The sequence below is a fragment of the Solea senegalensis genome, linkage group LG19, assembly GCF_019176455.1.
Source record: "Solea senegalensis isolate Sse05_10M linkage group LG19, IFAPA_SoseM_1, whole genome shotgun sequence".
In the NCBI taxonomy this organism is placed as follows: Eukaryota; Metazoa; Chordata; class Actinopteri; order Pleuronectiformes; family Soleidae; genus Solea; species Solea senegalensis.
The window spans coordinates 18693269-18705094 of NC_058038.1; the positions used below are offsets into that span (position 1 = coordinate 18693269).

Genomic DNA, 11826 nt, shown 5'->3' on the forward strand with positions numbered 1-11826 from the left:
TGTTTGACTGCTTGCTCTGAATTGCATTTGTGTGACAGAAATGGTTAATAATATGCATATGCGATGGGTTCTTGCCTCTTACGTAATGTACTCTGTGGCGTTTGAACACGTTGGGTGTGGGTAAGTGTGGGCGTGCATATAAAGTAAGAGAAGGCATGACACTTACTCATGAAATGACACCATACACACTATATCTCTGAATGTCGCTTTCTGTATATTTAGACTCGAGTGGCATCAGATAACGGAGTTAAGCTGTCTAAAGTTAATATTTGAAATGATGATTTTTTTTTTTTAAGAGTGTCAAATACCGATTATTTTGATAATCGATTACATCTGTTGATTGTTTTCAATGGTTTGGTCCATAAAATGTTAATCAGTGTTTGTCAAACCCGGAAATGATGTTCTCAAATGTCCAAAATGATTCAGTTTTTAATGATTTCTTTGTTTATATGGAGCAAAGAAACCAGAAAATATTCACATTTAAGAAGCGTCAAAAATCTGAAATCTTGTTTTAAGCATGAAAAAGCTTCAAATTTGTCATTTAGTCATCGATTACTAATCGATTAATCGAGTCGTTGTTTCCGCTCTTCTTTTCTTTATTTACATTTCGGACGCACCCATCGCGGGGCTTTTCTTATCGGCTCTTTCTTTATTATTTTGCTGTTTCTTCATTCTGTTTTCCACTCGTCACTCTCAAGGAGATTAGAAATCATACGTAAGAAGAAAAAAATGAGGTCAACATCTGAGAATCTGTGAAACTGTGAAAATGACCTGTGGAAACACCACCTGACAAAACTCCTCTCGTTATGGAAGATGAAGAAATCCAGTCGAGTGTTTGAGTCGAGGCGTGACAACATTATTTGCATGTGTACAGTACCATGCATTTGTATTTAAAAGCAGAAGGACACAAAGGGAACACGATGCCAACGCACGAATATACGACTGAAATGGACTCGGTCAGTTTAAGGCTCTCATGCTTTTGCCAGCCGGCCAAAATAAAGACAATACAGTTTCTTTTTTGTCTTTAAATCCCTGAATGGCCCTGCCCTGTCCTACAAGCTCACAGGCGACCAGGCGTTTACTGTTGTGGTCCATAAACAGTGGAATTATCTGCCTTTGCACAATTTTTAAATCTCTTATTAAAACTCATCTTCTCTTTTCAATGGCCTGTTTAAATTATTCACATTATTCCTATTATTTTGCTATCTATGCTTTATGTCTGTTTACTTTGTTGTGGTTTGATGCCTTTGATTTATTCTGTCTTTTATGATTCCGCACAGCACGTCGGTTCACTGCGGTTGCTTGGAAGTGCTTTAACAAATGATGTTGGATTGGACTGCATGTAAATGATGACATTACCATTCATGTCAGATGATCCTGTCACATGGTGGCAGCAGAAAGACCGTAAAATAAATGATAAACGTGTATTTTCACAGCGATTGAAGATATTGACAATTGCAATTTTCACTATGGAAATGAAGCAACCAAAATCTATACAGCGTGAACTTGATATATAGGACGAGTTGTTTATATCGTTATAAATCACTTTTAACTATATGAAAGGGAACATGTTGGAGTCAAACTACTCGAGAATTAAAATGAGCAAGACCTCATTTCAGCATAGAGAGCATACGCTTAAATCTAGAGTTGTTCAAACATTATTAACCCTGTCATTTTGTTTTGTTCTATAAGAATAGACCACATTTATTTATTGGAAGTCCTATACTCAGCATAGCTTATTTAGATCATAATTCATAAACAATAACTCCCCTAAATACTATCAATAAACAGATTATTGTGGGGGAACTGTCTTAGTTAATGGTATAGAATATGGTCATGCAAAATAAGATATTAATAAATGTTAAAGGGCTGATATGTTACTTATTGTTTGTATGCAAGCAGCAACTAAAACGAAAGATAATCTGTGAATACTGACTGGACCACAGTGACCAGGTAGAAGCTATAACACAAGTTAATAGAATGTGGACATTAATCCACTCTTTAAAGCTATTTGAATCTCTGAGTGATAATGTTGAGCTTTGCATGTACACGTGTGCCATCATGGGCATGTTTTAAATGAGCTGCAGCCTCCCTATTTGTTAGTGTAATTATCTAAGATTGTCCTGCCTCGCTGCGGTTTGAGCAAACGAGCACACCTTCAACACGTCATCACAGCAAACAACCAATTCTTTTATGTTACCTGCTGCCCGGTACACGGAACACTGCTGAACCTTCCTGGCTTTAATGGTCATGGTTAGTCTTTGTTCAGCTCGGGGAGAGAGGCCCTTCTAATGTCAAACAACCGTCATTGTAGGTCGCAGCCTTTTGTGGCACAAGAGATAAAAAGCTGGATTAATAAATGCTATTGATATGACTATTAAAGCAAATATCAATGTCCAAAATGAGTCAAACTTTCCTCATGGGTTACTTTAAAAAAAAAAAAAAAAGTAAATTTAATTCAAATAGTAAAAGACCAAATCATATTTATTCCCTTGTTAAATGTAAAATAATGTTGATAAATGTTTAGTGGTCCTAAGACTGACCCTTGTGGAACCCCATAAAAGTAGAGGCGGTAAAGAGGGCTGTCAAAATGTCCCTTTTAATGAGCCTTTCCACTATATAGTCCCGGCATGGCTCTACAGTTCGTGTTCCATTACAATATAGTACCTCCTCAACGTGGGCGGAGTCATCATGGCACGACTGCATGAAACTGCTGTGACTTAGTATTATACGCGACACAAAAACTATAGTGACTTGTGAAGTGGTTGTTTTCAGTGTAACTGAATCATTAGAATCAGTTTATTAAAAAGATTTGTTCAGTACCTCCTCCATGACCGGAGCACAGACTCCGTCTGACGCAGACACGGCGGCAGCTAAATACACCGGACGTTTAGACATTTCCTTGCTAAATGTTGGAGATTAACGCATGTTTTCAGGATTTCGAAGTCTTTTTAACGGAGCTACAGTTCGGCATTGTTTGTCATATCTTAGTATCGGCTCAGTTCGGCTGAGTCGAGCCGTGCCGGTACCATGTAGTGGAAAAGCGCCCCCCAAATCAAATTCTGCCTAGTTCCCCATAAAAGCTTGCGTCGGCACTGGTGATTAGATTTAAACTCTGCCCTCTTGTTCTTTCCTTAATTGGTTTGTGGGTTTGGATTTGGCCTAAATATTAACAACCTCTGCCAAGAAGGTTCTGTTTCTGTCGCTGTTTGAGTGTCTGTCTGTTGTGGGGATGTAGGGTTAGGGTTATGACCCAGGAAAGGAGTTATTATTAGATTAAAGTCAGATCACCCTGTGTTGTTTTGACACTGAGCGTCCTTTGTGAGGCGTTTCATGCTCTCCGAGTGCTTTCCCGAGTATCGAATCATCTCATTATCATGACATATTTACAAACTATTTTCAAATTAACACCTAAGTGGCACAGTTGCATGTTGGTGTAGGCGCGTGCAGGTGATTTCGCTGCCTTTCACACTCTTGCTTTCCAGTCCCTCGCTCCCCCAGGAGCGACCGGTACAGCTCCATGGTGATATGTGATATCACTCAGTTGCTTTGGTTGACGCCCACCTGTGCTCCCTCCCCTCCTTTTCACTACTTATAAACCAGCCAGGACTCCAAAAATAAGAGCAGTGAGCTGCAACAGATCTCTTTTATCTCACGGAGTGACAAAGCCAGGGGAAGTGTAGTGTTGGTCAGTTTCAGACGACAGAAGTGGAACACGCCCCTGTGCTCCTGTTATCTCACAGTCAGTCCACTCCCACAGCAACAGCTTCCATCACCACAGTGAAGGTGGAGACTCTAAACAGTTGCCCAGCATCGGAGCGTATCCTTGGATTTCTCCCGTAAAAAAGGTAAGAAAAAGACCAACTGAAGTGAAACTTGTGCTCTTGTGAGTTTGTTTTTTCCCTTTGTTTTGTTTTCTTGGCGGTTATTTTTCATGTGCCGGGGCAGTGCAGCGAGAGATCCATCCATCCAACAATGATGCTTTGTCTCTCCTGAGACCTGCCTGCAATTATTCCTCTCAATGGTGTCCTTTGAGATGTGTCCTGCCTGTGATTCGAAGTAGAAGTTAGTCACAGAGAGAATTCACAGAGACGTTCTGTTAATCGGAGGAACCAACACTCTACATGGTGTAAAGTGTGTTACCCACCAACAAGAGCTTAATCCGATGTTTTCAGGGCACCTGGATCCTTTTGTCAGTCACTGCTTGGTCAGCTTGAGCTCTGCATGTGACTCCAGCTTGTTAATACATCACCAGGCTGACTTGTTAGTGTCAGAGTGCAATCATTGACCGCGGACAAGTGGGAAAGCGCGTATGGGGGAGTCGAGGCAAGGAACTGCTCTGTTTCATTCCAGTTTTGAAATGTATGATTAACTTGATGATGACAAGCAGCTTTACCGGATCAGTGCAAGCTGACAAAATAAGCTGCGACTTCCTGTTTTGGTTCATTTGACACGTTTGTCTGAGCAGACATTTGAGGAAAGTGAGTGGATGAATAAAAGATACTCTATATGTGATAGTTGAAAGGCAGTATGAAGGGAGACCACCTGTTGCTATGTGGTTCTGCTCAGTCATTGTCACTGGGAATAACAATTTGTTTTGTTTCTACCAAACAAAGAGCATTGTTCCCCGTCTGGGAGGCACTCAGAGAGAGAGAGAGAAAACAAATGTGTGGAGGTGACAGCCTTGAAGTAACAATAGTGGCTGTAAAATAGTGATAATACATTTATTTAGTACTCGCAAGGCACTAAAACACTCGAGGTGATAGAAAGGCCTGTTCACCAGGTGGCTCTTCACCCCCAACACATGAGGACAGTTGATCTGCCGTGGTGATCATTTATCAGAGCGGTGAAGATGCTTTCACATCATGAATACCACATATCTCAGGTTTGAAATATTCTGTAATCTAAAGAAACAAGTATTGCTCAGAGGTTTTAGTTAGCCGGAACATATTAGCAGAGGAACGAGGACGCTGGCCTCATACTAGTTCACGAATGTCGGCTGATTACTTAGATTAATTAGAGAGAAATAATGAGCGTCTCTCTGTTTTGTTTTGTTAATTGTAAAGAAAAGTGATTGGACGCCCAAGCTTTGGTTGCCATGCAATATGGACAGTTTATGGATGTTTGAGAGTTGATAAGTGAGCGACAGAGTTGTGTTCATTTGCTATAGACTTGACGAAAGGAAGGATGGACAAGGTAAATATTGTTGGGCCTAAGACCTGATGTCTCCAGAAGAAGGGTGACCTGTGACCTGACACAGAATGAGAAAATGACAAGAGACCACAGCCTAAAAATCAACATTCCGTGGTCTGTGAAACTTAAATAAAGTAGCAGAAAAACGAAACTTTGATCAGAGGACGTACCGGTTTAGGAGAACTCTCCCAACAAAAGCCAAACTGGTATTTGGCTAAAATATTATGTGGTTACATTTTTGGAAATGATAAGAATTTGTATACAGGCGTGTATTTGTTCCGACGTAAGGACAAAGAGTTTTTTGTTTGTTTTTTTGTTTTTTTTTCTAGCGGCTGAACAAAGAATGAGAGGAAGCTGCTAAATTAGTTTAATAGAGGAACAGAGATGAGAAAAGGAATTAGCTGTCTCATTTTTTTAAAGTTTTTATGGCGAACGCGCCGCTCTTCAACATTTACACTAGACTCATTTTCCATCGGATCCCAATGGAACATAAGACACTTTATCCAGTAATAAATGAGACGGAATGGTGATCGACTGCACGTCGGCAGGAGTTGGCAACGATGCTCGTTGATCAAATTCTGCAGAAAACGTTCTAGTGGTGGTGTAATTTCAGATGTGAGACCATTTTAGTGTTTTTGTCTGTTGAAATTCAAGCCATGTGTAAAACCAGGGGCAGCGGTGTGTCCGCTCTTATGTGTTTAGCACCGCACACGTGAATGCAATTGAAAAATGATATGAAGGGAATAAGAAAACATTGAAAACATAATGAAACACAGTGTAATTGATGAATGGAACGAGAAACCCAAGTGCTCATTGTCCAAGATCTAAAAAAAGGCCCATGCAGAGAGACCTCCTCCCTGGCCCTCGGGTCTCAAAGTACAGACGTAACAAAACCGGGGACACGGATCTTTTGCCAAGTCTCACTCAGAAAACACAAGACACACAAGAGCTATAATTGAGGATTTATTCATAAAGTGTCTCTCTGACGGGAACGGAACCATTAACAGACCAGGACCAGGAAGTAAAGTGGATTTGTGAGAAGGATGACCTGTTACTGATGTTTTTTTTTAATTAGTCATGTGGAAAAGGTTTGTGTGAGTGTCAGACTCAAGGGGGAAACTTGGACTTAAAGAAATGTGAAGGTAACATTAGTGGTTAAAAGTTTAAGTAGTTAGCCCTGAGGGATTTTAAATGGCCTAAAATGAAAAAGGCGTTTAAATGACAGTGTTGTGAGGACACTGCTGCATCCCTCTGTACACAGCCTCTGCTTCATTCTATAACGCTTCGATAAACACTCTGCAGATATCCATTCACTGTCTTATTGAGAACCAGAAGGTGCATATAGTCAGTTATGCACAGCCTGGACAGTTTGCCAGTCCATCACAGGGCCACATAGAGACAAGCAGTCACTTTAGAGCGTCCAATTCACCTAATCCCCATGTTGCATGTTGTTGGACTGTGGGAGGAAGAACCTGGAGAAAACCCACACACACACACACACACACAGGGAGAACATGCAAACTCCATGCTCCAACCGGGGCTCGAACTCGGGTCTTCTTCTTCTTCTTCTGCTTTAAAAAACAAACAAACCCAGTTGTTCATCAGGTTGATGCTTCAATGATATTGTTTGACAAAGTCTGTTCTAATGAGGGACACGAATATTCACAAATAACAACAGCAACAACATGTTCATGTTATAATGCACCTGTTGTATCTGTAGTGATGGGATCGGCTTTAGGTGACCACAGAGTTTTTATGTAAATGTACTCACTGGACTCTTTGTCTCTTTATATTTCAGTCGTACTGTATAAGCCACTTTCATTTTTCAGTTTGACTGTAGAATTAAAAGTTTATTGTTCAGTAGTTCTCAGTCAGACTAATGCGCCTTCCTTACTTTCCAGTAAGCAGCATTACTTCCTCAGCTCTCACCTTAGTACCTTATTAAAAGTTCAAGTGTGTGTAAACAGTCGACGTCCTCCGATTTGAAATGCTGAGCACTCGCAATGTTTGAACGAGATAAGTTTAAGGCTTTCAGATGGTAAAAGGTGCAGTGCTGAGAAAAGAGGCAGGTGTTTTTCCTGTTCTCTGCCCCGCCCCCCCCACAGAGACAACACAACAGTCGTTTGTCACCTGACTTAGTGCAGAGACAGCAGGATAATGAATGTAACACACGTGTGGAGCAGTGTGTTTGTTGTTGGTTTAAAAATACAAAGAGAGAAAAATGGCACATGTTATAAATGTATATGAGAAAAACCTGTTCCTGGGTTTACTGCGTTTCTTTTCTTTTTTTTTTCCCCCCTCTGCAGGTTCAACAAGACAACGCAAAAATGGGATGTTTTGGATTCCTCAAAGCCATGATGTTTGTTTTCAATGGCATCATATTTGTAAGTTTTAACGTGATCTCATTCTTGTGACATAAGAATGAGATCATTCACTGCATTGTTTAAGACTGAGTTTGATTTAAATGACCAGTGTGTAGCATTTAGTGACATAGTTAAGTTCTCCTATATCATATATGGAGAGAGAGAGCACCGGTATCTAGTCATTTTAGACCAACTATGAAGCTGTTAACAACACATTTGTGCTGAGTCATCCCAAAGACATCATTCTCCAACTGTGAAACTAATATTTTTCTCCCAAAAAGAAGAAATCAACAGCCCAAACATGACTCAGATTTTACATTTTTATCGTAACGATATCTGATCCAGTGATTTTGACCGATTCCCGTCCCTAGTTATATAAAATAGTGAGTAGTTCTATATGACAGAGGTCAATCTGAGGTCACAAAACCAAAAACCATCATTGGAAATCTTATATTCAGTGTGTGACTTATCACAAACATGCCCATGCAGAATATTGAAAAGTGCCCTCTCCTCTGTCCCTCCACACCAGCTGGCGGGCGTTGGGATCCTGGCTGTAGGGATCTGGGTGAAGGTGGACAGTGGCTCAATCCTCGGTTTCCTCGGGGCGATTGAAAACGCGCCGGCAGAGCTCAGTCAGGTGCTCAACGTGGGCTACCTGTTGATTGCACTCGGAGCGCTGCTGGTTGTTATCGGCTTCCTCGGCTGCTGCGGAGCTGTTAAAGAGAGCAGGTGTATGCTGCTGCTGGTACGTTGTTGAGACTCTTACACACACACACACACACACACAGGGTTTGTTTCATACAGATTAAACAAATGAGACAACAGATCCACTCCATTCTCTAACATGTCTCCACTATAGAGAAATAAGAGCAAGGGCGGGGCCCACAAATGAGATATGGGATTGGGCAAGAGTTTACTTTTCAAAATGTTGGTGGACAGTATTTCTAAGCCTATTTGCAGACACGTGTGAGTCTGTGTTACCTATTTACATGTGTACGGACATTTGCGTGGAAATGAGGAAATGAGGGGCGATAACATCCATTTCCCGGTCATGAATGTGGTCGTGTTTTGGCCTCAAAGCACCTGGTTATTACCAGGAAGAGATCAATGTTGGTCACAACATGTTGCAGGTTTAAAACAAGGATGTGCTTTTAACACTTGTGTTAAAACACACCCCAAAAACGTGTGAACTACTTTACTGATAAGATCTTTGAGTGTACACATGGCTGTAGATTCCACATACTAATATTAATCCAGTTAACTCCAGCTCTCACACACGTGTTTCTTTCACAGTCCTGTTCCCATGAACTGAAAAGCGTTGTGATCTGTTCCACAGTTTTTTATCATCGTCCTTCTGGTCTTCATCGCGGAGGTTGCAGGTGCAGTGGTGATCCTGGTGTTCAGGCCTTTGGTAGGTTTTCGACAGTGAATTCATCACTGTCGCTGTTAATCTCTGACTCATGGATGGACGCAAAGGTTCACCACGTGCTTGTAATTTCAGGCCGACGAGCTGCTCGAAAAGCTCGGCACGGCAGCAGTTAAGAACATCAAGGCAGACTATGGGCGTAATCCGGACGTCACAGGACTGTGGGACACGACGATGAACACGGTACACGCCTGCAGAGAACAGTCCATCTCCACTTTAACCATCGCTCCGGTGCTTTCGTGTAACTTTTGCTCCCTCTGTGTTGTTCCACGTTAGTTAAAGTGCTGTGGATTCTACAACCATACAGACTTCACCGACTCGCCATATTATGTCAACAACGCCAACCAGTACCCACCGCAGTGCTGTCCAGGCAAAAATTCCACATGCAGTCTGCCAGTGGCTGAAAGTTTGCCGGTATGGACGTTCATATGTACAGTCAAAACAAGAACAACACCCAGATGTGCAGGATCCAATAATGTCGCTGTATTTCCCTCAGATCGCCGGCTGCTTCCCAAAGATCTTGGACCTGATTGATAACAACACGGTGGTCATCGTTGGCGTGGCACTGGGCATTGCAGCTCTGGAGGTATGACCTCGTCTATAACCATGTGAAGTGAGGTCAAAGTGCATCAGGGTTAGGGTTCCATGACGACTAATGACTTGTTTTCGGGGGGGGTTTGTTCTCCGCAGATCTGCGCCATGATCGTCTCCATGACCCTTTACTGCAGAATAAAATCCACAAGTGCCTGACAACAAAGAGATTCCCCTCATCACTGAAGACAGTCACTGTCTCATCATCATGTGCAATCACAGATACTTAACGGCATAACAACTTCTATTTTGTACGATATTTAAATCCAGTAGATGACGTATACTATACTTTATACAGTAGACTACGCACTGTGTGTTTGAACCACAGTCGACGGTAATGATTAGAAATGACATGATAACTACTGAATGTTCGTTGACTGTTGCTTTAATGCAGCTTTAAAAAAGAAAAAAATAGCAACAGACGTGATTGATTGTTTGTGTGTGTGTGTTGTACGGTGATCAATTTTAAAATAAAGTTTAAGATATTTCTAGATGCTGGTGAGTTTTGTTTTCTTTGTTAGCAGCGGGAAGAAGAACGGAGGAATCCATTTAAACACGTGGATGATAAAAGTGTGTTGTTGTTTACTTGTGAGTCGGTTATTTGATACCTGCCTGTAACTATTATCAGAGATTAATATGAGCTGAATGCATTATTCCATGACCTTTAGATATGTAGATGTTTGCTTTATATCATTATGTTTGAATAACTGCATTTAAAAGAGCATTTGCTCGACGTCCACTGCGTATAATCTGGCAAGAATGACGTGTGTAACCTTCAGAGTGTGATAAAGTAAAGCACATTTAGTGCCATGTTTTATTTAGTTTCATTTAAATCAAATTATTTCCATCAGTCTTCAATAATTTCAATAATAGAAAACCTGCTGAAAACAGCTGGTCAGTAACAGTTCAAATTAAATAAGTACAAAACTTACAATTCAGAATACAAAAAATGTCCAAACAAACCCGTAGAAGCAGCTAAGGGCGCCACCTGGTGGGACAAAGCTGACAATGAGAGTCAAGAGGTTGCATACTGTACAGTATACTGAAAAAGGGGAGTTTACTCAGTAAAAACATGAATAAATAAATACATTGATGATGAAATAAATAGTAATATGACATCACATGAACAAAGGAGTGAACTGAATACAGACTATAATTATAAAACATGATTAAATCAAATGAAACAGTGTTTGTTTAATGCAAATGTTGGACAGATGATACAATGACGGAAACACACAGTCCATGCAAACAAATACAAATTATTTTACGTCACCTCTGTCAAGAACGTTGATCTCAGTACATATTTGGTTCATTATTGTGCGATACAAATGAAATGAACACCTGTGTCGTGATAAATAACATTTACATTCTACCACGGTGTCTGACTGCAAACTGACCAAGAACAGTAGCCAGGCGAGGTCATGTGACCTCACTGAGGTCAGTGTACTTGACTTCATGAGAGAAAGTCAGAGAATAAGAACACTCACTGCAGTAGGTTCTCAAACGGTGGTGCGTGGGCGTCCTCTGGTGGAGGAAAATTAGAAATACTGTTCTACTGTTTACACCACTGTATTTTAACGTTGGCGATAACGATGTTAGTAATACGGCTCAACATTTTCTCAGGTGGTACTTGATATAAAAATATAAAAAGTTTGTTGTATTGTATTTGACAGCTTTGCTGGTAAAAATTAAAATGCTCTTAAATATAATGGAAGAGGTTTAAAAAAAAAGAGAATCAGTCAACAGAGTTTTCCACGCGGATGTCCTCAGGACAGTTGTAGTGTCACAGTTCAACCACATGGAGGCGCTACAGCACACTGTGTCAGTCCAGTAGTTTTACAGTTACGTTGTGTAAACGATGACATCATCTCCAAAGATCCGATGATATTCCTCTGACATGCCTCTGTTTTCCCAGTGGATCCTGAAGGCACCAGGTGAAGACCTTTGAACCTTTGGCGAGACGTTGTCACCTTGTCCCGCCTTCTTTTTTGTCACTGTCCCCATGGAGATTCGGGGTGGAAGTGGCACCAGTGCACAGATCACACATGAGATCAACGCTTGGTTTGTCAGTGCCTTGAAGGGTGGTTTTAACAGCCCCACTCGTGGTCAACAAGGGTAAAACACAGCGGGATCTTGGATTTGTTTGCCCTTTCTTGCAGTTGGTTGACAACAAGGACATGGCCGCTCATAGAAAAACCTGACCCTGAAGACTGTCTGCTCTCTTGACAGGTGATGGTCCAATGTGCACATGTT

General features: G+C 41.1%; 1 protein-coding gene and 1 long non-coding RNA gene across 2 annotated transcripts; one reads left to right on the forward strand and one right to left on the reverse strand.

Moving 5' to 3' along the window:
* The first annotated feature begins 3601 nt into the window (after nucleotides 1–3601).
* On the forward strand, nucleotides 3602–9851 carry tspan35 (tetraspanin 35). The gene is made up of 8 exons (XM_044051855.1): nucleotides 3602–3848; nucleotides 7500–7577; nucleotides 8086–8301; nucleotides 8893–8967; nucleotides 9058–9165; nucleotides 9259–9396; nucleotides 9479–9568; nucleotides 9673–9851. The coding sequence occupies exons 2-8, from the start codon at nucleotides 7521–7523 to the stop codon at nucleotides 9730–9732; spliced, it is 744 nt and encodes a 247-aa protein (XP_043907790.1). The 5' UTR covers nucleotides 3602–3848; nucleotides 7500–7520; the 3' UTR covers nucleotides 9733–9851.
* On the reverse strand, nucleotides 3633–4241 carry LOC122785864. The gene is made up of 2 exons (XR_006362359.1): nucleotides 4148–4241; nucleotides 3633–4047 (listed from the first exon to the last, which is right to left on the reverse strand). It is a non-coding gene; the product is annotated as an uncharacterized LOC122785864 (long non-coding RNA).
* Nucleotides 9852–11826: the final 1975 nt, after the last annotated feature.